The sequence below is a fragment of the Bos mutus genome, chromosome 8 (assembly GCF_027580195.1).
Source record: "Bos mutus isolate GX-2022 chromosome 8, NWIPB_WYAK_1.1, whole genome shotgun sequence".
In the NCBI taxonomy this organism is placed as follows: Eukaryota; Metazoa; Chordata; class Mammalia; order Artiodactyla; family Bovidae; genus Bos; species Bos mutus.
In genome coordinates, this window is record NC_091624.1 from 103,021,070 (window position 1) to 103,048,812 (window position 27,743).

Genomic DNA, 27,743 nt, shown 5'->3' on the forward strand with positions numbered 1-27,743 from the left:
AATTTCTACATACTATATCTGCCTTACTTTACTTATAGAAGAGTCTCTAAAAATCTGTTTACTATTATTCATGTGTTATTCCAATACCTTTTGTGGTTTGGCTTCTCAGCCTATATCAGAGTGGAAAGAACAGGGCTACACTTGTTAACTGACTGAAGGATGAAAAGTAGAGCTTAAAAAATCATTCAGAAACAACAATAATAATAAAAGTGACCAGCAGGTATGGTGGCTTACCAGTAGTAGGGTGGCTCCTTGGTAAGTCCACAAATAGTCAGAGCCTCTTAGCATAAGGCTGCCTTAAGGTCAAGTTATCAAGAAAGGGTTAACTGTTGTGCTGGTAGGAAAGCACATCAGTGGACAATACATTTATTTATTTATTTTATTTCCTTCCCCATCTCTTGTTTACTAAAGAATTGAGGTATTGTTTTAATATATCAATTGAGTTTTATGAAGATTTACATCTTAAAATGTAAAATAATACAATGGAAAGCATTTGAAAGGATAAATTTCAGTTGTCTGAAAAATAATTTACTCATTTCACCAGTATTTATTGAGTGCTCACTATGCATTCAGCACTGTGCTGACTGTTGGATTTGCTTGGACAACTAATTGCCCCAAAGTTCTACATAAAAAAGTACCATTCATAGCACAGTCCAAATTTATGTTAACCTTTTAGTGAGTCTTTGTGATAGGTTTCTTATCACTGATTTTAATTTTAGAACCTCCTGGGTTCTACACAGTATCCCCTCCAAAGAAGGCAGAATGATAAAATTGTTGAAACAGCAAATGTAAAGTTGAAATCAATTGACAGTCTGTCAATCTTTAAATATATACTTGAAACTTCAACTCTGATAAAGCCGTTTGACTTAGTCCTATTTGTCAGCCTGATATAGTGAATGTAATTTACTTAGCTAATTTCACTAGTAGATGATGTTCTTCCAGGGCACAGAGAAATAGGAGTCATAAATATGTCATTGCTGCTTGCTTTTGTATCTCATTTCACAGCCTCACAGGTTCAAATAGACAAAATATATTTAAAAACAAATTAATTGCATCTATTTCTTGGAAGCATCTGAAAATGTTTTCATTTTAGAGATACCAAATCTACTGGATCATAGAATTTAAGTAACTATATGTTGGCATATGCGAACATAACAAATAGTTACCATTCATCCAATGCTTACTACTCATCAAGTATATTGTGTTGAGAGCTTTAAATAGATTACTATCTTTAAACTGCCCAACAAGTTTTCAAAGAGGGCACTGTTACATTCTCATTATATAATGGAGGAAACTGGGGTTTAAGGAGGTTAGCTATCTTGCTCACATTATTCATGTATTATTTTAGTGGAATTGGGATCCAAACCTGGGCAGTCCTATTCTATACCTATGCCATCTTTTAAAGGTATTATTAATTCAAATTCAGTAAAGAAACAAAATCTCAACTGTATGCAGAAATAATCCTTACCCATTGTCTATAAGTTTTACTCCCCTAGGAACAAGGAGGCTTAAATCATAGTGTGAAATAAAAGGATACCTTTATGCGACTTGTTTCCAAAATCAGATTTTGTATTACTTTTCCCCTACCCCTGTCCTCCCCAAATGGCAGATGTAAAAATTCTCTATGAGTACTTTCTGTAAAGTCCTTACAGGTTTTACCTTGGCATAAATACTCATGAAAAATTGTGTACTAAAATACGGAATCCTCACCTTGCTCTGTCACCTCCAATACTTAAGTAGGAACTTTGGTGTTAAACAGTATATCCCAAAACAAGGGTACTGAAAATTTCAAAGGCATCTTTCTTCCATAAAACCTCAATGCCATACAAATATTACCTAGCTTGTCCTCTATATTCCAAAGAAAATTATTGGCGTCATTAGGTTTTTCTGAAGGGACATGTAGATAGAATCAGAAAAATGAGCACAAAAATCCAGAGAAGTCAAGGAGAAAATTCACGGTTAGACATTTTTTTCTTGTAACTCCAAAATGTTCCTTTCACCTGACCCATAACAACTGTGACCATGTAGCTTGCTCTATCTGGCTTCAAGTATACTTTCACTAGAAGATCATTGTAATTCAAATCCATTCAGTGCTGCTTCACTTTTGTAAATTGTTAAGATTAAGTAGTGTACCCTGCACCTATTTTAATGATTTAGCACATTGATAATATTTTCACTTATTTAAAGCCATATTTATTGACAGAGGCTTAGCACCCAAAAAATTCTAGGAAGCAATTTTCACACATCCAAAACCTTGAACAAGTAATTGACACAGCTTAAACTCTAGCTAGTTTTGAATTTTCCAAATTAAGGTCACAGAATTGAAAAAACTGCATACTTTTTAAAAAAGTTGGTAGAAACACATTCTAATGGTGAAGAAAATACACTCAAGGTCACAATATGCCAATCCAGTCTCTATGCTTTACTTTTAAAGATGCAATTAAGCTGATTTTTAACTGGATTTTGCCTGCAGTTTTCTTAAGGGAATGGTGGAAAGGTTTATTGCAAAAGATGGAACTTATCAGAGACAAAGTCAGGGGGTCAACAGAGGTAAAAGAGGAGGGAGTTGTCTATGTGGAAGTGAGAATCAATAACTTGTGAGTGGGAATCTAAACAGACATACAATTTCTAAAGACCCTCAAAATAAGAAAGGAGCAGAAGATAAATTTAAAAGAAAAACATCAAAAAGGGGGTGGGGGAACAGCCAAAGAGGTGAGACACAGCCATTTTGATAGGGGGTGGGTTGTCTAACTACACAATGAGGTCATCCTATCTCCCGGAAGTGACACGTAATCACCTGCTTTGCACTAGCTCCGCCCCTTCCCTCAGAGGTCCCGCCCCTCCGCCAGCAGCCGGGAGGGTGTTAGGGGGCGTTTCTCCAGGAGGAAAGCTGAGAGCTGCGACGCTGAGGAAGGGGACCCCAAAACGTCTGGCACTGCCCCCTCCAGGGATCACTTTGGACCGCCTTACTCGGCCCAGCGGGATTCAGAAACGCCGAGGGGTCAACCTGATGGGTTTCGGGGTCAACGGAAGAGGGGAAGGGGAGCCCTGGCGGGGTGAACCCCCCGGTCCCCCGCCAAGCAGCTGAGGCACAGGAGGGCGGCCATCTTGGCCGGGAGGGTAGGGCTGGGGAGCTGCGGGCGCCGTGCGATTGGGGGGCTCGCCCGGAAGTGACGCCAACTACCCGGAAGCGGAGGGGGTTCCCTGGCCCACTCCCCCCTCGTTCGTTTGCTCCCCCGCTTCCTCCCCGCCCCCCTTCCTCTCCATTCGTTCCCCCTCCCGTTCCCTGCCTTCTTACCCCCCCCAACCGTCCCTCCCCCCCCAACCTCCGGAGCTGGGAAGAGAGTCAAGATGGCGGCGAAATCCGATGGCGGTGGCGTGGGGGTGGGCTTCGCCCAGCTGCACAACCTGGACGAGGCGGTGGGCAGCGGCGGCGAGGAGGACGGGGAGCCCGGGGGAGGCGGCTGCGGCGGCGGCGGCGACGGCAGCGAGCCCGGCGAGAGCAGTTCGCTGCACATCTGCCACTGCTGCAACACCTCCTCGTGCTACTGGGGCTGCCGCTCCGCCTGCCTGCGCTCCCTCCTGGGCAAGAAGCCGCGCCGCAGCGCCGCCGCCGCCGACGGGGGGGACCAGCCGCTGCAGCCGCCCGCGGCCGCCGGTCGCCAACCCCCGACGCCCTCGGCCGAACGGCTGCAGCCGCCGCAGGTGGAGCGGCCGTGGCTCGACTGCCTGTGGATCGTGCTGGCGCTACTGGTCTTCTTCGGGGACGTGGGCACCGACCTGTGGCTGGCCCTCGACTACTACCGCAAGGGGGACTACGGCTACTTCGGGCTGACCTCTTCTTCGTGCTGGTGCCGTCGCTGCTGGTGCAGAGCCTGAGCTTCCGCTGGTTCGTGCAGGACTACACGGGCGGCGGGCTGGGCGCCGTGGAGGGGCTCAGCAGCCGGGGCCCCCCCATGATGGGGGCCGGCTACGGCCACGGCGCGGGGCCCGCGGCCACGCCGGGGGCGCAGCGCCTCTGCCGCCTCTCCGTGTGGATCTGGCAGTCGGTCATCCACCTGCTGCAGATGGGGCAGGTGTGGAGGTAAGAGCACTGCGGGGGTGGGGGCGGGGGCCTGGCCAGCCAGCCCTGCAGAGGGCCCCGCGGGCGAGGCCGAGCCCTCCAGAGTGCGCTCTGCCCCCTAGGTGCCCCGCAGGTGGACTCCTCGCACTGGCCTTGGCCCGGGGGTCTTTAAGGAGGGGTTTGCCACGCACTTTCCCTGGCGTCTCAAGAAGACCATCCTTCGGTCTGGATCCCTGGCCACGCCTTTTGGCCCGGGGAGGCCCAAGTCCGGCTGTTTGTCTCCATCCCTGGTTCGCACTTAGCGGAGACCCTGCCTCGCCCTTTCTCTCCCCTCTTATCTCCGTAGACCTCTCATATTCCCGGGGTCCCTTTGCCCTGTATCCCAAGGTAACCAGCCACTAGCGCTTTTTATCTGCACCCCAGCTTGCCTCCTGGGGGGAACCTTCCTTCTTCCAGCCAGTTTGCACTCGGTTTTGTCCCCCGGTGAGACATCCTCCCCTCTTTTCCCCGTCTTCTCTCCGCAGTGGCCTGTGTGGGGGCCCTGTGCAACCCCCCTGGCTGGCTCTTCTTTTGCCCCCCCTCCATTCCACGCCCCCTCCTCTTTTCCTGCAATCCTGTCCCTTGCAAATGACTACAAACTGCTGCTCTCCTTGGAGGAAAATGACTTTTTTTGTTTTTTTGGCTGAATTAGACGTGCCCTTTTCTTAGTAACAGGTAAAATTGTATAGTATGTGATGGGTGTAAGCGTTTTTAATTCTCACTTCCAGAAAATCACTTAGCCACCTGGATACACATTCTGGTGGAATGTTGTTTTTGGTAGCCAGGGCAGTACGCAGGTGATTTATGTTTACACAAGCCCCAAGCTTGGCTCTGGGGACTTTTTCCCTCTTGTACATTTCCTGTGTGCCAGGTAAATCCTTCAAAAACCACTTGCAGATCCCACCCCACCCCACCCCCTTTTTTTTTGACAGCGTTAACTGGTTAAAGTAAGGAAATGATCTTATAAAAACCTTGGTAAATCTGCGTCCTCCAACTTAAATCAGTTTGAGTGTATTTTGGAAACACTGAGTTGTGGATGAGAGTGTTTGCAAGAGAAAAAAACCTTCCAGAAGAGAATATAGGAAGCTCTTCAGGTACATTGCTTCTGTGAGAAGACATTTTGCCTAGATTGCTCAGGCACCTATGCCTAGGAGGAGATTTTAGGTGCTCAGATATTTCAGTTTACTGAGATGTACCTAGGTTAATTGAAATAAAGTTCGTTGTCTTTTTAATCGTCTTGGTTGTTATTCAGAATTTTAAATACAAACGTTTCAGAAAGCATGGAATTGAATTAAGTCGAATCACGAAAGACAGTGTGAGACTTTTGTCTTGCAGAATTTACATGCAAATTCAGGATTGGAGTTTTCCTGGTCTTGTGAGTAGTTTTCCTGGTCTTGTGTTCCTAGGTTGAACAAGCAACCTTTTTTCCCAGCCCTGTCTGCAGATAATTTGTTTCCTGCTGATAGGTTTATAGGAAGAGGGGGGAAAATTAGAAGAAAAAAATAAAAAGGTGATTAACTTTTAGCTATTATGAGCCAAATTTGGGGTCAAGGAAAATTTTGAAGTATGTTTTAAACTGGAAGTCTAGCTCTGAAAACATCCCAATCCGTACTGAATCGAAGAGTATGTTTGGTATGGGGGATACTATTTTTGGTTCTGCAGGTTAGTGACATGCAAAGGAATGAAGGCAAGAGAGACAAAAAGCATAGGGAGAGGTTTTTGAAATAGTAGTCAAGTTTAACAGCATGTATAATAAGTAGGCTTGTATCGAATAAGCCTAAGTTACCTCTCTCTCCAGGTCTTAGACAATGTGGGCAATCAAAACCTTGTTCAGGTTCAGATTCCTGAGAAGATTGTTTCTAATGTAATCCATCCTAGGTATTTCTTAGTAGTAAGCTTTTGGGACATACTAAAATTGGAGTTCTGTTTCACAAGTTTTTTAGGCAGAATAATCCCCCCAACACGGCCCATTTACCTAAACTTTAATTGTATTTGACAGAGTAAAAGTTCAGGTTGTGGACTTTTTTTTGAAAGATATCTGTGATTTACTATGTCTGAGTTTTTTGTTCTTTTTTCAAGATTAGGATATATGTCTGAATGTTTTATAAAGTTGATACTGAACGACATGCTAATTCAGCTAAGTTATTTATTCTAATGTATTAATACTGTATTTCAACTGAAATACTTACTGAGGAAGGATTTTTTCTAACTTTTTTTCTTGTTTTGCTTGAAATATTCCAGGAGCAGGGTCTTTCTTTAACACGTACTAGGTACATGGCTTGCATAGAAATCATTCATAAGTAAAAGCTCTAGAGAAAGGTGTTTATTCTTTTTTAGCTTTAATCTCTTGGCAAGCTTGTCATTGTTTGTAAACATACATCTTCTCAGCTTTTCTGCAGATTTTTTGGGTTACAGTTGTTCTCTGAGTCATGTTTGCTACTTACATTTTATGTACTTCATGTGGTCATGTGACTTAAAGGTTAAGATCTAAGAATTTGATTTGGGCTACATTCTCAGGAAAAGATGTTGGTGAGGTTGTCAAAACTGATTGCATTAAACCATGAAACTTGTCTCTTCACTTGCTTTTTTTTTTTTTGATGTACAATTATTTGACTCTTGCTTGGACCAAAGCACAGTGCTTATTTAAGAAAAATTAAGTTTCTTTTGACAGTAAAGGGGTGAATTTCTATGCACGTTGCCTTTCCTGTCAAGATGGAAAACACTTGACATCTCTTTCATCAGATGACTCCCTAGACTGTCAAAAAATGTTTTTGATTGGGCCAAAGCTGGAGCGTGGAGGACCTGTAGGATGACTTGTTTCAGGAACCTTGTGATTAAAGTCTGTTTAATGCATATTTACCATCACTAATTACTTAACGTGGAACTTTCTGTCTAGCTTTATGTGCTCTATTTTTCAGGTGTTTTTCCCAGGGATAGCAGGTCTGTGAGTCACTCATACCAGGAACAGGAGTTATACCAGGCTTCACAGTTTAGTACAATGTGTTGTTATTAGAAAGTGAGATCGTTTTCTTGGAAGGTTACAGCTTAGGAACAGGTTTGCATATTGCATTTTTGTGTGTTAAGTTTTTTCCTTGAGTGTGTCAGCCTTTCTTTGCTTTTGTGCTCCTTTTAGAGAGTGCTCGGTGTGCTGGTGGTTCACTGCAGTCAAGGAGCACAGTTTCTTTGACTAAAATGTCATGAAATGTCATGATGTTGCAACCCAATCATTAATTTTTCTTTTTATGTACTTATTTTTATGGGTATGTTTTAAAGTTTTTCTTAAAATATTAATTCTTTCTGCCACTTTTAAAGTGAACATCAGCTGTTCTGGAGATGAGGTGGAGTAAAGGTTGCCTTCAAGGGACAAAAAAAAAAGGAAAAAAAGGTTCACCTACCATAATGGGGTCATCAACCTGTGAACTATCTAAAGCTTTATTTTAGCTTTCTTTTCACTTCAAGACCGTGATATAACATAGGGACATAGCTCTCTGTAATCAGCAGCAAATATTGGTGAAGATGCTTCTATAAATTATCCACTCCCCCTTACCCCCCAATGTAAGGATATTTGGAATATTATGGAGGTTTGTTCTTGTTGAATATTTTAGAATAGTGGTTCTTAATTCAGGCTGAGAATAGAACCTACTACAACATTAAAAAGAAAAAAATGCCTGAGCATTGCTGGACCTGCTGAGGAAGAATCTCAAGGTGAGACCCAAGCAGTCTTGTTTTTAGAAGCTCCACAGGTAATTAGATGGTCAGCCAGGCTTGAGAAGCACTTTTAGAATTGGGTTTCAGGCTTATTCCATTTGGAGATTGTTTTTGGATTTGTGTTCTTAATATGTTGGAACAATTGGGAGTGGAATGCTTTGATACTGTGAAACTTGGTTCCTGGACAATACCATAACAAAACAGCTTTAACCTTGGAAACATGAGTGTCTAAACACAGTACTTGGGATTGTCTCAAGTGTGTGCACTTGTCCTACTCAGGGTTTTTTTCTTTGACCCTAGGTATGGATCTCATTCTAAAGGGATTCCTAAACTCAAGGCATTCTTTAGTATTGTGGCCCACTTCTTTGCCTTTTAATGTGATTCAAATAGCACTTTTATGATTGTGTTGCATGTTAAAGGGAAATTAATTTTGAAATGATTCTCCTAAGTAGACTTGAGGTAAATATGACTGGGATTACAAGAGGTGTTGGACTAAGTGGTCTGCACTGTCCCTGTAGCTCTAAAATGTTGTGATTTAGGAATGGAAATGTTATTTTACAAATAAGAAAAACCATTCATTTGGGGCCGGAATACTAGTCAGTATTCTACTAGTCTTAAAAGATTGAGTTTGTCTATGTCTCTGTGTGTGTGTAGGGGGGCTTCATATAGTATCTGTTTATTACTGGATGGGAATCTCAATATTGTAAGAATCTTTTCCCCTCATTTTTGTGTATATATTTAATGGAATTCTGGTTCAAAAGAAACTCTGGGGTTTTTTGTTTTTTGTTTTGGAGGGGAAACCCGAGAAAAATTGATCTGAGAAAATGATGCATATATATATAGTCAAAAAAAATCTTGAAAAAGAAAAATGTTCCTCTGTCAAAAAGTGAATGTACTATAAAGTGTCAATAATTAGATCAATGTGCCACTGGCAGAGGAATAAAGCAAATAGGTGTTGAAGCAGAATAAAGAGAAATTGACAGGTTTGTGGGAATTTAGTAGATAGTGAAGGTGGCATTTCTAATCAGTGAAGGGAGAAAAAGATTACTTAGCAAATGATAGTCAATTGACTACCTAGTTGGGGGAAATTGCTCTCTACATAAACAAAAATTCTAAAAGAATTAAAAGTAAAAATATGAAATATTAAATTATGAAAACACTAAAAGAAAATGTAGGACAATTTATAATCTTTGAATGGGCAAGAAGCTTTGATACCATCAAGAAAAAAAAGGGACAAATTTAACAAAGACAGTCCCATCTTGTTATTGTCTTCCTCCTCTTGCCACTTGAAAAATCATAGAAATACATGATTAGTTGTGAGAGTGGAAGAGTTATATTTGGACAAAGAGCTGTGTACCTAAAGGAGAGTATGAGGAGAGAAGATTATTTCTTGTTTTTGAGTGAACAGAAACAGAACAAACTAGACATCTATGGTGAATTTCCAAAGGAAGGCAATGGAAAAATGGCCCACTTTTAGTAAAATTGTAAGCAGTGATGAAGGAAGGATAGTATGTTCAGAATGATTCAGAAACAAAACACCAAATTCATATTGCCTGAAACCTAGTAGGCACGTGTCATAAATCATGGGCAGTTCATTTCTGCCTTTTAACATCATTTGCTTTGATTTTGCAAGCTTCCATAAGGTCAGTTAGTCAGGGTTATGTAATGGATATATTCTGGAGTACTGAAATGAGGATGTTTGCACGCTCAGTCCCTCACTTATATCCGGCTGTTTGTGTGACCCCATGCACTGTAGCCCACCAGGCTCCTCTGTCCCTGGGATTTTCCAGGCAAGAATAAATACTGGAGTGGATTTGCCAGTTCCTTCTCCAAGGGATTGAACCCATCTCCTGTGTGTCTCCTGCCTTGGCAGGCGGGTTCTTTACCACTGAGCCACCTGGGAAGCCATTGCAAAAATTAGGTGGGATGCAAAAAGAAAGAAAATGTTTCCGTTGTTGCTGTTTTTGCCATGGGCTGGTTTGATTTACAGTGTGCTTTCTGCAAACACTGTTGTGGTTAAAACTGTACTTTACTCCTTGTGATACTCTCTGTACCTTGTTTCTTCTCAGAAATTCTGAATTTCTTATTCGGCTCTGAAAGCATTCATGTCTTTCAAAAAATCATGAAAATGTAGCCTCATTTAGAAAGTTCACTGACTTGATTTTTACCTAAAGACAATCCACTATTTATCCCTATTGGAGATACTCAAAAAAAAAGAAGGAAAAAAAAAATTCCGCAGGACACAGCAATAATATAAAGGGAACATTGGAGTTAAGGAATCAGGTTTATCATTCTGCAAGTTACCAAAAAAACTCTGGACTCAGTTTCCTCCTGTTTATCAAATAGAGAGTTAATTCATTGATTTTTCAGGTCCCTCCATTTTGGAGTCTGTTACGCTATAGGTATTAGGACGCTGAAGTTTTAAACAAGAAATTTCAGACCCTAGTTTGAACAATTAAAATATTTTAAAGTGTGGATTTCCCAGGAACTATTTTGGAATAGTATCATTTATTTTGAGTTAACTTAAAATTTTTCATTACTTGTAATCACTTTGCTACCTATAAAAGCATTATATATATTAATATATTGCTAGCTAAGGTTAAAATTTATAGCCAATACTTGTTTTCCTGGTTTATTAGCAACTTTTGTGGAATTTGCAATTTCAGCTAAAATTAAAGTGTCCTTTTATAATCTTCTGTTTAACATATTTTACTGTTAGGTTTAGCTAAAGTGATGTATATGTCTAACATACGTTTTTGAAGTTTTTCTAAATTGATTACCAAGATTGATTTCTAATTGGGAAGAACCTTAAAGTCACCTACCACAATTTATCATTTGATATGTATTCTCTAACTTTGAAAAGTTAGTGTTTGTTAAAAAATAAATAAATAAATAAATAAACTTTGGCTTTCTTGTTCTAAGCGATTTTTGGAAATGATTCTAAGTGATTCTTTTTGTGTTTTGTATTTTATTAGATTAAGGTATAGGTACTTTAAGTTGAACTTGGGAAAAACATGAAATTCGCTTGAAGGATTCAGTGAATATTATTATGACAGTAATACATTTGTACATAAAATTCAACCTTAAATTTTTCTTTTCTGCGTGTCTAATGTGGGTAAATCTGTTGATCTTGGTATACTGCATTATTTTAATATACTTAAAGCAAAACAACTGTATCTTAAAGGTAAAATTTTGCATGTTGCTAACAAAACGTGTCCTTTATGCATATTGCTTTCATCATGAAATATCGAACAAGTGGTTTTTAAAGTAACTTTTGTTTTGAATGCAGTATTTTGGTTGTTTTTCTTTCTAGTTGTGAGGAAGCTATTTCTGTTTTATCTTGGTCATGAATTTGCAGAGTGTGGATTGTATGTTCATCAACTCATTTCCAGGAAGAGATTTGAATATTCAGTTCGCAGAAAAGTAAGCACATCAGTTTTCTTCACAGTTGGAGGGAGCAGGAGTTGATAGTTACTGTTTACTCTGGCTTAGATGCTCCCAAAGAATCGTAGGTACATGAAATAAGTTTCTCTTTCCCCTTATGCCCCCTTTGCATTCTGTCTTAACTACATACTGCTCACGTGAAGAAAGATGGCAAAGGTGAGGAAGATACCAGATCCATGGCTTGGAAAGCCCAGTGAGAAAACAGAGCTGGCAGGGAATTAGGCACCCAAACCCTTCCAGACAGTACGCATGGTCTGCTTTCTCTCCTTGGCTGTGTTTCTTAGGGTGGTCAGAGAACCTCTTGTCTTAGGATAGGCCTGGGACTTGCTAAATGCAGATTTTTTGGTCTTCTAAGGGCTTAAAGAATCAGAACCTTAGGGAGTTGGACCAAGGAATGTGTAATTTTGAGGGGGGGGGGACTGCATTGTGATGCCTGTGGGATCCTTGTCCCTGACAAGAGACCAAGCTTGTTAACCCCTTCCCACACCCCCCTCCCCACTGGGATTTTGGAGTCTTAACCACTGGACCTCCAGGGAAGCCTGGGCATGTGTATTTTTGCGGTCCCTGCCTGACTCAATTATGACTTTGCTGGTGGGGGGAGGGGGGTTGTATTTTAAACAAGCTCCCTATCCCTTATTACCTCTCTAAAGTTGGAGAGCTGTTGCTCTACTAGAATCAGAACCTGAGAGGTAAGGAAGAAAACAATTCCATCCTGAAGTTACTGTGAATCTAGGTACTGGTGGGCTTTCAGCTGGTTATCAGTAGACAGAGTTCATGCTTCGTGTTAGTTTTGGAGGAACAAAATTGAAATGTGTCTCGTGTGTTCTCTTGTCTGTAATAGCAGTAACCCGAGGTAAGGGCGAATAGAAGTGTATATAATAGGTTAGAGCATATGACTCAAAGGAGAATGGAGATGGCATATAGAAATTCTGTTTTTACAAATATTGTCTCATTTAACTTTCTATTAAGGTTTTTGAAGTTTTGAATGGGTTTAGACAGATTGAGTAAACTAATAAGTCACTGGTAACTGGTGGAGGAAATGGGTTTAGACAGATTGAGTAAACTAATATGTCACTGGTAACTGGTGGAGGAAAGTTTTGAAGCACATCTCACTGATGGCAAAATATATGCAGTTACTACATCCTGTTTTTCTTGTAATGATCAGGAGACTCTTCCCACTAAAAACTTTGTTTTACTTTGGGGCTTTGCTGTTCTGGCTTATTGAAAGGGGAGGAATGATATTCTTGAACCACTGGGGTCTCTGGATGTACATGCTGAGGTTCTTGGAGACCTCTGATTTCTAGTCTAATGTGTTAAACTCTCCTGAGAAGATATACCCATATGTTGATTCTCTGTCTACCTGTTGTAAACACCAGGAGTAGTAGTAGCTCTTTCCTTAAGATTATAAAGCAGTTGTTTTCAGACCTTGATTTTGTGTCAGGATCACCTGGAGAGTCAGATATTTGAGTTTTGCCGTAAGAGGTTATGACATAGTAGGTCTGGGATGGGCCTTGGAATCTATATATTTGAAAAGCCTGTGTTTTCAGAATGTTCCCCACCAGTGCAGGGATGAAAATCACATATCTATAGGCTGATTTCTGGGCTTCCCTCATGCTCAGCTGGTAAAGAATCTGCCTGCTGTGCAGGAGACCTGGGTTCAATCCCTGGGTTGGGAAGATCCCCTGGAGAAGGAAAAGGCTACCCACTCCAGTATTCTGGCTTGGAGAACTCCATGGACTGTGTAGACTATGAGGTCGCAAAGAGTTGGACACCACTGAGCGACTTTCACTTTCACATAGGCTGATTTCTATCAATATTTACAGCAGTAGTTCTCAAGGAGAAGGAGTTTACGTTAGAATCATTTGGAATTTTTTTTATTCTTGTAAACTTGAGCACTAGGTGTATCAGATATATAGAGGGGTGGAGTGAATAAACAAAGCTCTGATGATGATTTTAATGCAAGACCAGTATTTAAGCAATCTCTAGTCAGACCTTACTCTTAGCTGGAATGGTTGGTGAACATGTATATTGATCCAGTGGGTATATTTCCCATATGCTATGGCATACCAGTTATACTTAAGATTGAGAATACCGTCAAAGCATTTCACATTAAAACTGTACAGCATGTAATTGAATATTCTTTTGATTCAGAAGCTTCTTTGGAAATTTAAAGTACTTCAAGGTCATTATTAGCACAAATGATCACTGTTGGTGCTCCAGAAGTGCCAGATTAGAGGCATTTTATTATGTCGGGAAAATTGATATTCAATCCAGAGTCTCAGATTTTCAGAAATGTTATATTTGTTGAAATTGGTGCCAAGGGTAGGCCTCCTAAAAAGAAAGTGGTGAATGAAAGGGGAGAAGTATCATAATAGGTGTTAAGTAGGTGTCATTAGAGACAGGAATGAAGGGAGCAGAGAAGAAAAATAGCCTAACATTTGGTTTGATGGATTCACAGGCAGGAATGGCTCGAAGAGGAGTCAGGAAGGGGTTGTACAGTCTTTAACTGTGCTATTCCCTGCTGGTAAGATACTAGTACAGGGATCAACAGGGTCCCCTAAAATCTACGCACACCAAAATAACATCCCTTTGAGCTCCATCTCGAAAGGTGCTGTGGTAGTGGTGAGAAAACCCAAGCTCCTTGTAACTGGGAAGTTCAGGACCAGAAACCCTAAGAGGGCCAGTAGCTGGCAGACAGGGCCACAGGATGTAGGGGCACGCACACCACACACTGGGTGTATTCTCTGGGATTCTGGATGAAAATGAAGAGAACTCCAAATCTGTCATTCTACTTGGTTTTAAGGAATGCCGCTTTTGAGTATGAACTAAATAGTAGTTCTACATAGCCTTGTATGTTCAGGATGCTGTCGTTTTGCCTTCTGTAAGGCAGTTTTCATCAAAGCTGACTCTGAAGGAAGAGGTTATGCCTTCCAATAAAGGAGTTATACATTCAAAATTTAAGCAGTCTCAAGTGCTTTTGCTTAAACCTAGTGGGTAATGGCATGTTTTGGGGTTGGAAGAAAAGAGAAGCTACATTAAGGACTTACTACTCTAATTTGCAAATTCAAAATGCAGCTCAAGTTAAAAGCAACTATAATATAAATTTGGAAAAATAGAGAATTGGAACATCTTTGTGCCATTTGTGGGTCATATTTGTTATTTCCATTATTTAGTAGGGACCACATAATTTTGAGGTAGTTTTCAAGATATAGTGGTCTAGGATTAAATAAGATGGTATTTGTCAGACATTTTACAAGATTTTGAATGGGGCCCTGTAAGGTTGGAATGTGTCATTCTGCCTATTTGGCATTTGCAGTTTACTGTCTCAATTTGTGGTACAATCATATCTACCATAATGTGATATTCCTGAAAACCCTCTTCTTCTGTCAAATCAAACAATAAAGCTTACAGGACTGTGCGAAAAAAATAAGATTAAGGCTAGACTGCTTAAAACCATGTGACTTTATAACCAGAGCACTAACAAAAACAATGACAATCCAAATAAAAATATTGGCATTGTAGCACTGGGGACGTTGTGCTCAGCTTCATATCCAGATGGTTCAAGACCTTCTTTTATCCTGGGACATGTCTTTCCTTCTTTGATCTGTAGATTCTTGTAGGTATTAGCTTCTATTGGAGGCCAGTTTTCCCCATAATGAAACCTCTGGTCCAGGGTTTAGCCTTCACGCGTGCCCACAGCATCACCAGGTAGTGCAAAGTGCAGCAGATACGGAAGGTGCTAAATCAGTCTCCACCACTTGTACTAAAGGCAGGTGCTTCGGTAAGAATCTCACCGGTTTTCTCCCCCCGCCCCCCCATTCCCCCGCTGAGTCTTTATTATTTGTGAAAAATCTTGTCCTTGACAGCTTTGAAACATGAGCATGCTGGGAAGGATCACTTAGAAACCAGCACCGTTTCCCACTGCACTGCTGTCGTTCCCATTTTGCCAGTCACGTGTGAAAGACTCCGTGTTACAGAAGCGTGTATTGTGGCATAACCGACATGCTTTTGAATCTGTGATGGTGTCAAGATGCAGAGTTTGGAGTTGTCCGGGTTCTGTTGTTTTGGAAAGTTCTAGTTTTGGAGATCCTACAGTGTGTCAAGGTTAAGTGAAATTTATTCTTCTTCTCATGTTTTGTTGGCCTTTATATACAATAAAGAAGTGAAGGGGGCTGTTTCAATCGGCTTACTCGTTTCTGCTCTGTAACATAGTCACTGAATGGAATGAGCTCATGTCTCAGTGCTGTATTAGCACTTGAGCTACATATATGAAGCAGGAGTGGCTTTAAGTTTCGACTCATTGGAAATGTAGTTATAGTGAGGTTTTACATTAAAAGTCATCTGCGCATACATACAGTAAATGGGAAAAAAGAGCAGCAGTAGCCAGTTGTCAAGATAAAGACTGATGGGTAAAACAGACAGACTGCTTTCAGCAATATAAACAGTCTGTTTGCAAAGGGTTGTTTTGTTTTGTTTTAGGATTGGGAGAACTTCCACATTAAGTAGAAGTTAGTTAAATACGAAAGGCAGCAAACATATGATGTGTATGTTGATACTGCATTTTCTTAAGTAACTGTAATATAATAAACCTCTCCATGGCTCAGCACGAGAAACACATTGCCTGCAGTGGGCAGTTCTGGCTGACTTGGCTTTCTATAGGGACTCTACTCCCTCATCATTCAGCCAGAGAAAGAGAATATGGAGAAAGCATAACTGTTTCTTAAGTACCCTGACTTGAAGTGACTCACATCACTGGTGCTAATAAAATCCCGTAGGGAGAGCAACCCTGTGACCGTGCCCACGTAAAAGGAAGCCTGGGACTGTGGTCCTGCTGGGGAGCAGCTTTGTGCAGCAGAGGAGGGAGCTTGTGGTTTTGGTGACAAGAGACTGAGAAAGAATCCGGTACTTAGATCAGATACCCTACGAATTAGGTTAAAGGAGGTTGTGTGTGCGTGAGCGTGTGCGTGTGTGTGTGTGTGTGTGTGTAATGTAAATTGCTATTACTTGGAGAATAAAAGAGACAGTTATTTTTAAAACTTTGATTTATATTTTAGTTTAATATTTTAGGATTTGTTAGCCATGTCAGGTGCCTTGTTGTACTCCTAAAAATGTTAAAACCGTTCTTAGCCTGAGGGTCATAAGAAAATAGATCAACTCTATTTTAACTGGTCAGGTAAGACAAGTAACAATTTAAATTAGCTTTTAAAGATAGCAACTGTGTTTTATAATTTTGTGTGATCTATGCTAAGTACACCAAACTAAAATATACAACTAGAGTTTTGAATAATTTTTCTTTAGAAGAAACTTCATTGAGATTAAAATGAACTTCATAGACTAAATAAAAAGTACTTTAAAGTATTCTATACCTCTGCCTTGTCAATGTTTCAGGTCTTAAAAGAAATAGTTCATCTGTGTTTAGGACACTTTAGAATCTTGATAAGTTGTTGTAACTTTAACAAAACCATATCCCATACTTAGGGAACTTGTTGACTGCTATTCTCCAAATAACTGCTCTCAAAAGTCACTCCTTGTTTTTATCTGTTAATTATACAGGCCACCAAATATATAACCTAAATATGTGTGCAAAATTCATACCTAAGAAATTTATACTAAAACTTTATATTACTAAAACTAATTAGATTTTGTTTTCTGTGTTAACCACTGGGAATGGATTAAAATTATCTAAAAATTCCTTATAAAGGTGTTAAAGCATCTAAATATGATTTAATACAAAAAATAAACTGAAAATTTTCATCAAAACATGTTGATATGTTTTATAAATCTTTCTGGAATTCAGAAAATATTTAAAAGATAGAGGCCTGTTAGTTTAGTAGTGAAGGTTTAACAGTCAACTTGTTTTAAGATACTTGTTTGTCAATTTCAAATATGACTTAGGTTACATTTTCTGGTAGTATTAATTGGCTTTTAAAAATGAGGTTACTAAAGCATTAAAATAATAAATATATGTATTTATTTAGAAGTTATTTAATAATTAAAGTTTCTCACCACCAGTTGAGACTGTACCAGGGTCTAGATGAGGATCTTCTATTTTCTTACAAAGCCAAAATCTGTGACCTGTATAGGTAATACATAATTAATATCTTCTCAGACTATTGTACTTGAGAGAGAAAACTGCAAATGATAATTAGAATAAAATCCAGACACAAATCTTTAATTGGAGCTGTATGGTGTTACAAGTCAAATACACACTATTTGAGATAAAATTTTTTGTCTGGTGGATCTTATTAATATAACTTTTAATACTTTTAATGTATTTACTTATATTATCTGGTGCTGGCTTAGTCTTTCACTCCCAGTGTTGCATCAGTTGTATCCAGAGGACACTGCCCAGTCTGCAAGCAGACCTGACTCCCTAGTGTTGTAAGAAGCCTCTGGGCCACCCTTTCTGAGCTTGATCAAAGCAAATACTATTACATTCAGGGATTCCAGAACTTAAAACACTGCTGCAGATGTTGAAATGCTGTACACTATGTTTACAACCTTATTCACAAGCCTTTTCAGTTTTTAGTTCATAAGCCCATGTGGGTGCACTCTCTGGAATCTTCCTAGTGACTCTGTAGCAATATTAATCAACACAGATTGTAGGACTTCTCGAGACCAAAGAAAAAATGAATCACTAAATTTCACATGATTAATCACTCTTGGTTGATGTAGATATAGCTTTAAATAATAATGTTTTTAAAAGTCCAGTAAATAATACTTCGTCCTCATTAGAAGACTCCTAACTACATTTGAAACTAGCATGATACTGTAAATCATCTGTACTAGAATTTAAAGAAAAAGATGGCTCTGGTCAGAAAACCAGTATAACAAGTATTGGTGAGGTTGTAGAGAAATTGGGACCTTAGTGCACTGTTGCTGGTAATGTAAAATTATGTAGACCTTGTGAGAGAAGAATGGTGATTTTTCAAAAAATATATATTTGATCTGGCAATTTGACTTTTGGGTGTATACACTAAAGCACTGAAAATGGGAACGTGAAGAGATGTTGGTACCACGTGTTCATAACAGCATTATTCATAATAGTCAAAAGAGGGAAGCAACCTCACTGTCCATGGATAGCTGAATGGATAAACAAAATGTAACATATATGTATAATGGAATATTACTCAGCCTTAAAAAGGATGGATATTCTGACACATGATACAGCATTGGGTGAACTTGATGCTGAGTGACATAAGCCAGTTTAAAAAAAAAAGGACAGATACTCTATAATTCTACTTTTATGAGTTAACTAGAGTAGCCAGCCTCATAGAGAAACAGAAAGAATGGTGGTTGCCGGGGGCTGGGGGTGGGGAATGGCGAGTGATGCAGTTTCAGTTCAGGAAGGTGAAAAGAGCTCTGCGGACGGGTGCTGGTGATGGTTGCACAGCAGTGTGGACGTGCTTAATGCCTCTGAACTAACTGTACACTGGGAAATGGTTAAGATAGTAAATTTTATGTCACGTGTATTTTATGAAAATTTGAAAACAATCAACAGACAAACCCTTCAGATAGTTTTATTTCTTCATAGTCCTGCTCACAACTTAAACACAGAAAACCAAGCAACAAACAATATCATTTTCTCTTCCTTGCCAGTACTGTTGTCAGTTTAAAAAGCAAAAGCAACACTAATGATTCCCCACCGCCAATCCATGGGGATCAGGCATACCTCTTACTGGTGTTCTAGTCCCAGTGTCCAGCTGGGAACCGGCTTCAATTGTGTTACCTAAAAAATCATGTTTTAAAACTGGTCTCGTCTGCTTCTACCACTGTTAGATTAAAAAGTCCTAGTGTTGGTCACCACAGTGATATCCAGGGTCTCGGCTTTGAAAAAGACAAACAAGTGTTATTAAATCTGAGATGACTCCAGTAAAGGATGGGTGGTATCTGACATCCAAGTTCCCTCTCCTATGGCCTGGCCTCTGGTGACGAGACACTGCTTCTACGGAGGGCCAAGGGAGCCGAGGCCTTCAGAGCAGGTCTTCTGGAGCCTGAGTGCTTAGTCTCAAGCCTGCCCTATACCAGCTGTTAACTTGTATCGTTATCTAACCTCTCTGTTTCTGGGTTTCCTTACCCACTCCAGTGTTCTTGCCTGGAGAATCCCAGGAATGGCAGAGCCTCGTGGGCTGCCATCTGTGGATGGGGTCGCACAGAGTTGGACGTGACTGAAGCGACTTAGCAGCAGCAGCATAGGTAAAATAGTGCTTATTTGGGGTAGAAAGATCCAGAACAGCTTTGAGGAGGAGGATATTACTACCTTACAGGGTTGTTTTGAGAATGAAGAGTTAATACATGTAAAGTCTGAGAATAATGCTTTGATACACTTACTAAATGTTAGATATTAACAGCTTTTTCTACCTGAAAATTATACCTGACATTGATAAGGTTCTTACCAGACCAAATTTTCTTCCTTTATTTGACTGTTATCAAACCCTCTTTCTACATGTAGAAATATGCCTTGCTTAGGTGTTCAAAGTAAATTCTTCAACTAAGGATGTGATATTGTTAAAGCAGTTAGAAATACGTCTCTATTAAATGTTTGTTCTCATTGTAAGTGAAACCAAGACGAAAACTATAGTCACTTTGTAATTTATTTACATATTGATAAATGCTTGTATAAAAAGTGAGTTGTCCATATTCAAGACTGGATTTGACAGGCAGTCTTTTATTTTATTTTTTTTTAAGTCTTCATTGAATTTGTTACAATATTGCTTCTGTTTTATGTCTTTTAAATTTATTTAGTTTAATTAGAGGATAATTACTTTACAGTGTTGTGATGGCTTTTGCTGTACATCGATATGAATCAGCCATGGGTGCATATGTGTCCCCTGATCCTGAGCCCCGCTCCCACCTCCCTCCCCACCCCAGCCCTCTGGGTTGTCCCAGAGCACCGGCTTTGGATGCCCTGGCAGGCAGTCTTTTGACACACTGCTGCTGCTGCTGCCGCCTAGTCACTTCAGTTGTGTATGACTCTGTGAGACCCCATAGAAAGCAGCCCACCAGGCTCCCCTGTCCCTGGGATTCTCCAGGCAAGAACGCTGGAGTTGGTTGCCATTTCCTTCTCCAATGCAGGAAAATGAAAAGTGAAAGTGAAGTCACTCAATCGTGTCCGACTCTTAGTGACCCCATGGATTGCAGCCTACCAGGCTCCTCCGTCCATGGGATTTTCCAGGCGAGAGTACTGGAGTGGGTACCATTGCCTTCTTTCTTTTGACATACATTCTTTTCTAAAAGTCAAAACATGTGGCACGAAAAAGAAATCTAAATGTTTATATGAGTTTTTTAAGGGAAAAAAATGTTATGAAATATTGTCACGCGTTATAAACTTTTGATGGATAAAGAGTTCACCACCCTTCAGTTGATAAAGAAAATACTGCATACTAATGGTTTAACTATGCAACCATTCTTTAAAATCCCCTCAGCCAAGATAGATGTTAACCAGCCATTTTATACTCTCTTCTAATAACATTGACAGATCTTAATTCTAGGAACCTGTCACCAAATCAAAGACTTTCACTGGTCTCTCTTTGTTCACAGAAGGTACCCCAAACTTTGAAACCCAAAGTATGAAGTCTGTGGTTCCAGAACGCTTTTCTAGCCCCATATTTCATTACCTTGTTACCCTGCTACTCTGTTTTCATAATGAAACAGTCTTACAGCACTCCTTATTTAACCAAACCATTCTCATCCCTTACACTGTCTGTCTCTGTGCAACCTAGTCTCTAATGGAACCTTGAAAACAACCTTAGCCGACTCGTGATGGGGGGAGGGGGTTGCCAGTGACAGTTGCCCAGGGTCTGGTTGTTTCAGGTAGTGATTTTAATTTCTTGCCTTGGAAACGTTAGACAAACTGAAGGTGTGTAGACGTTTAGTCTGTTCTCTACAAATGGTGGCTAAAGTCCAGGTAGGAATTAGTAAATTAATAATCAGTTACTTGCTTTTCATGAAGGAACCATCTGTCAACTTGTAGTTCAAGTGTCCGACTTAGGTCTTCTCTAGCTAGATCCCTGTTCTGTGGGCCACTGGACTCCATAGGCTCAGGCAGAACCCAAACCAGTAAAAAAAAAAAAAAAAAGAAAGAAAAATGGAGAATTAAAGGGCAGAGGAAGAGTTTACTTGGTTCTTTATCAGATATCTTTAAGTGTTTGTCTTAGTTCTATTTACAGCCAAAATTACAGTAAAACTAGAAGTTTTTGGTTTGATCTAAGCTCTTTGCCCATTTCTTTCTTCTCTCTTTTTTTTTTTTTTAAGCTATCAGGTGTTTATTCTTAAAAACTTGGTATTTTTCAAAGTGCTTTCTCCATGGTTTGGGATATTTTATATCCTGTTTTTGTCAGCTTTAATGTGTATGTATAAGAAAGTTCCTTTTTGATTGGAATTCAAATTGTACTCTTTCAGAACTGCCTCATGACCACCTGAAGCCACATAAGTAAGACTTTAATACAGTGATTTTGGGTGCCCATTTGTAATTTTCAGAGTTTCATAATGTTAATATTAATTCCTGAGGTTGCTGCAGGTTGACCCCAAAGCTGTCAAACTTTCAAAAGATTAGAGTAGGCTCATTCATTGTTGAGCATGTGAGGCTACTGGATGTGACTGGAAATGTACCTGTGGTCTGTTTTTGGTAATTTTTGCCAGTGATGGTGTTCTCTAGGGTAACTTCTCTCTCCATAGGATAGTTTGCTGCTGCTGCTGCCTGTTGGGTGGAAGACCTGGCTCCCACCTGGCCCCTGTGGTACCGGGCCCTCTGCGCTGTAGTCATCTCTGGCTTCTGTGACAAGACCAGGTGTAATGGGATCAGTGCTGTGTTGCTTACAGTTAAGAAGGACCGCAGACTTCGGGCTTTGTGTGTCAGAGAGGTCTTGCAGTGTACATTGCCACTGCCACTGCCAAGTAGCATTAGCCCACTGTATTAGCTTCCTCCTAAGGCTCTTGTGACAGAATATCATGAATGGGGTGGCTTACAGCTACAGATTTATTCTCACAGTTCTGAAGACTGGGAGTCTAAAACCAAGGTGCCAGAAGGCCCATGTTCTCTCTGAGTCCCTTGGTAGAATGCTTCCTTGCCGCCTCCTAGCTTTTGGTGATAGCCGTCAGTCTGTGGCATTCCTTGGCTTGCAGCTGCAAAGCTTCATTATCTGCCTCTGATGTCTCGTGAAATCCTTCTCTCTGTGTCTGTGTCCAAAGTTTCCTTTTCTTATACCAGTCATGTTGGACTAAGGCCCAGCCTACTCTAGTATGACTCAATCTTCATTTATTACCTCTGCAACTTACCCTGTTGCTAAATAAGATCTCAATCTGATATCCTGGGGGTTAGGACTTAACATGTCTTTTTGAGAGACACAGTGCAACCCATAACAGCCGTGATTTTTTCTTTAGCATTGTAGATTTGGAAATTCTCTTTAATGGTTGACCCAATGTCAGTCTGACTAAAAATGAAGGCAGTTTTGGTATAGTAGTAACCTTTCAAACAAGAAAGCTATGTGGTTATGAAAAGACTATAATGAAGGTTATGGAAGAGGTAAAACTAGAGCTTCACTGTAGGATAAGCAAGGGTCTTTGAGCTGGGCCCTATGATGTTATACAACCTGTTCGACCTAACTTACTTATAGTCAAAACTGTGGTTTTCCCAGTGGTCATGTATGGATGTGAGAGTTGGACCATAAAGAAGGCTGAGCACTGAAGAATTGATGCTTTTAAACTGTGATGCTGGAGATCAAACCAGTCAATCCTAAAGGAAATCAACCCTGAATATTCACTGGAAGGACTGATGCTGAAGCTGAAGCTCAAATACTTTGGCCACCTGATGTGAAGAGCTGACTCATTAGAAAAACACCCTAATGATGGGAAAGATTGAGGGCAGGAGGAGAAGGGGACGACAGAGGGCGAGATGGTTGGATGGCATCATCAGCTCAATGGACATGAGTTTGAGCAAGCTCCAGGAGATGGTGAAGAACAGGGAAGCCTGGTGTGCTGCAGTCCATGGGGTCGCAAAAAGTCAGACACGACTGAGCAGCTGAGCAACCACCACCACCACCTAACTTGATACTGTAACAAATGGAAATACGGTGGGGCTCCCTTACCCATTACTGTAAACCCTCCAGATAGTGAGTTTTCGTCAAGTTGTGTAGTTCTGTAGGCTTAGGCTTTGGAACAGATTGCCGAGTTCTCAAAGCCTTGGTTTGCCCCCAGGTAGGGTTATTCAGGGTTTGGATGAGTCGACGCTGCAGAGTGTCTGGCACACATGGCGTGCTTGCTCTGTGGGAGTCGCCCTCTCCATCTTCTCGTAGTCTTGGCCACACTGAAAGCGGCTGTCAGTGGAGCAGCTGGAGTCCGCCGTGCTGCCAGCAGTGACATCTTGCTGCCAGTGGTGCCAGACTTTGCCCAGTGTGGAACTAAGAATAGTAACCAGGAAGACCGCCAGAGGAGGTCTCTCGCTCTGACCTACAGGCTTTGTGGGGGTTTTGTCTGAGAAAGACACTCGCACTTCATTAAGATGCATTGATTGCTGTGGGTCTGGGTCCCTGTGGGTGCAGTGCTGTGGGTGTCAACACTCTATGTGCCTCAAGTACACCTCATCTGCCTTCTCACCCAGACTTTTCAATATCCTTGGATTTTGGGTGGTGGGAGGTCCTGTGGGGCAGTACCTTAATGCTTTGGAAGACAGTCTAATATGAAATTTAACTCAACATAATTTTTTTAAGTATATACATTTGTTTCAGACATAAAGGGACATTATAATAAAAACACCAGTTTACCGGTACGTTTGAAACCATTTTTTGCGTTTTGAAGTATCATTAATATGCTTAAGTTTTCTTTGTGGGAAATTTATTCTTGACATAGTAAATGTAGTGAATCCTTGCTAATCTTTTACAGTAGGGCATTTACTCAGTCAGCTTTCAGTTTCTGGTTCTGTAAATTGCAAATGGTAGTACCTGTATACCAATCTCATATGATTATAAGCATCACAACAGGATATAGGCATATGTTGGTCCATTGGACTAGATCATTTCTCAGGTTTACTTCAGTTGTGAGATCATTCAGTTTTTTGAAGACGCATAACTTGTAAAAGTGCTTCAAAGATGCTAATTGTGTAGGACAGTGATGATAATATCAATTTGGAAACACTTGGCACTCAACTTGGAAACTTGTAAAATGAGTTTTACAAGGTCATTTATTTTATACTCACAGAATCGTTTGTGAGGCAGTCTTTCTTGGAAGTCAGAAATTAATATTACTTTGTCCAGCTTTAAATGCACATCAGCCTTCTGATTCTTTAAGGATAAACTTACACAACTGTCTTTGTGTGCTTGCATCACGCTCTTTGTACAGTCAAGAAAAGATCACAAGAAATGCTGAGTAGCCCTGTTGATACTGTTGACAGACTGTGGGAGTATAGTGATGATGATGCTGAGGTGTCATTGGTCTGGTAGGAGAGGGAAGCATAGTGAACAGGGTTTAAAAATCTTAAATTGCTTTCAGACTGAAATAATGATTTTCAAGTAGATAATCAGAATTAATTTTTTTTTTTTTTTTTTTTTAGTATTTACTCCAGTAGGGATCTGAGGAGTAGATCTTGCTATAAATCTTCCTTTTTTCCCTCCTGTATTTTGTATAGGAGTAAGAGGGATCCTGATAATTCCAAATTATGTTGGGACTTGGGTTAAATATTCTCCTATCCAGAATGTGGCTTAGGGGTATTTGAGAAGGTGAAAAGGTCCTTTGGTTGTCATTTCCCTTTTGCTTCCCAGTGTCTTGAGCAAAGAGTTACTGGAGAGAGCTATAGTATAGGGCTTGTCAGGGGACCTCAGGTGGGAGCTGGACTTGGAGGAATCTCAAGTTAGGGTCTCTACAACAGAAGTCAGTGTAACCTCTCGCTTGATTAATGAGCCACCAAAGGAAGGCATGTGCATTCTTTGCTACAGTCACAGCTACTTTGTTCTTTGAATCAAAGGAAAGAACAGAATGTCTAATTATAATAATCTTCTAATAATTACAATATTTTGCATTCATTTTCTTTTAAAAATCTATTTGAGTAACTACTAGCCTTCAGAAGATGTTGGAAAATAGTATTTAGGCAGCAGCTGGCAGCTACCAGTGTAGGAGTCTGTGCAGTGCTCAGCTCGTAAAAGATTTCATTAGTTGGACATACACTTTGATTTCCTTATTGCTGCACGAGTACATTCTCTTGAGCAGCTGCTTTGGAAAGGAACGTACAATAAACATTTCTACACTTGTTTTAAATATGTGGGTTTTGTTGGAGTGTCACTCGCCATCTGGTAGAGAGAGGAGTGGCTTACTTGTAGAGAGGAGATGGCTGGAGTCTCTACATGTGTTCCTGATGCAATTTCAGGTCCCCTTTTCATTTTTCATTCAGTAAGAGGAAATAATCGACAGCTGTAATTATTTTGTTCTCTTAGATCCTTAGGAAGAACTATACGTAGGATAGAATTTATAGAAATATTTGGAATTGCACCTGGTCAGTAGTAGTTTTAATGAAAGCAGATGTTTTTTCTAGTGTTTATTGAAGCTTAGTAGATTTTAGACAAATAAATACATTGTAAACAAGTCAGACAAAAATACTGGTATATGTAAAAAAAGAGCTGCCCTCATCCCAAATTACTAACAGCAGAAAGGTTCCACATTCATCCCTCCCCCCAGTGTTTTTTCCTATGTCCCATCAGCTAACTGAATATCAGAATGATATTTGAGTGGAATTCATACAGAACTGATTTGTGGTTGTGTCATAACCACATTGATGGCTATTGATAAGAGCAATCAGATATTAGTTCTGTGGGGCCACAGGAGCCACAGGGACTGGTGGAGGTGGGTTGAATAAAGGAAAATTCTGCCTCAACAGGGACATGGGCAGGAAGAGTCATCAACCAGGAACTTACTCGTATTTGGAATAACCACTGTCACAACGATTGACTCACACTGAGCGTCTCCCGGGGGCAAGGCATTAAGCACTGTATGTATGTCTTACTGAGTCCGTGCAGCTATCCTGTGAGACTAGTACTGTTGCCCCTGTTTTATAGACACGGAAATGGAAGCGCAGAGAAGTGAGTTGCCCAGCATCAGATGGCTTAGTGACAGGCTGGAATTTAGCAAGTCTGGCCCCAGAATCTCATTCCCACAGTGTTACACCATCTTTTGGAAGCACACCCCTGTTCTCTGGAAGCCGTTATATTTTAAAATCATACCTTTTGGTCCCCAAATGAGGCAAATGGAAATTGTAGATACGTTAATGACTTAAATAGCAGATAAGAAAGTTGGTATAATTAATTAAATCTGTGACTTGAAACAATCCCACTGTTGCAAAGACTTGCAGGAATCCTCCTTCTGGTTTCGCTTGTTAAAGTAAATGTTTTTCCCCATGAGTCTTCTGTAGTGTTTTATTCTTGGTGTTTTTCTTTGGGCCTGCATGCTTTCTGGCTTTTGCTCCTGCTGAGTAGGCAAACATATCTGGAGACAACCATGGAGTACAGGAAAAGAAAAGCTTTGCAGTTTAAAATTGATTTATATGGAAGCTTCTACTGTGGTTCAAAAAAAAGGTGTGTGTGGGGGGAAGCTCTCCCCTCCTTTATGCATTAATCATCCCCTGTTACAGTAAACCAAACTTGTTTTATATGAGGGGGAGGCAGGCATGACTGTGTCAGAGGTCAGTGCCACTGTGATATTCATGTGACTGCCTTGAGAAGTTATTGTTGAGAAAGTGTATTTGTGTGGATACAAAATGTGTAGGAACACCCCGATGATGGGTAAACTGACCTAAAGTCTGTGCCTTAGTGAAGGGATGGTATTTTGAGGGATGTTACTCTTAACCTCTGGTAATTAGTAGTGAAACAGGCAGCATCTCCTGGGCTGCTTTTTTTCCTTTCAGTCAGGTTTTGAATTAGCTGTGTGTGTGTGTGCACATATATATGTGTCTACATGCCCCTAATTCTAGCACCAGCAGAATTCCTAATGACCTTTTTTGTTCTGAGGTGCTCTGTGTACAGTTGGTTTCTTTGTACAGTTGGTGGCCCATACTCCAGCAAACCCCTTCATGGATCACAGCCTTGTCATGGTGAGGGGGCTTACGTAACTCAGTGAAGCTATGAGCCAGCCCATGCAGGGCAACACAAGACAGACAGGTGAAGAGCTCTGACAAAACATGGTCCACTTGAGGAGGGAATGCCAAACCACTCCAGTATTCTCGCCGTGAGAACCCCATGAACAGTCTGAAAAGGCAAAAAGATAGGACCCTGGAAGATGAGCCCCCTAGGTCAGAAGGTATTCAGTATGTTACTGGGGAAGAACAGAGGATAATTACTAATAGCTCCAGAAAGAATGAAGCGGCTGGGCCAGAGCAGAAATGGCACTCAGGTATGGATGTGTCTGGTGGTGAAAGTAAAGTGCAATGCTGTAAAGAACACTATTGCATAGGAACCTGGGATGTTAGGTCCATGAATCAAGGTGAATTGGATGTGATCAAACAGGAGAT

At 40.6% G+C, this 27,743-nt stretch overlaps 1 protein-coding gene across 1 annotated transcript in view; it reads left to right on the forward strand.

Annotated features, from left to right (window-relative positions):
- Positions 1-3,245: 3,245 nt before the first annotated feature.
- Positions 3,246-27,743, forward strand: part of XKR6 (XK related 6) — a 265,990-nt gene continuing 241,492 nt past the window's right edge. The window contains 2 exon segments of the mRNA XM_070376017.1: positions 3,246-3,835; positions 3,838-4,084. Of these exon segments, the coding sequence (XP_070232118.1) occupies positions 3,352-3,835; positions 3,838-4,084 (731 nt within the window). The 5' untranslated portion in view covers positions 3,246-3,351.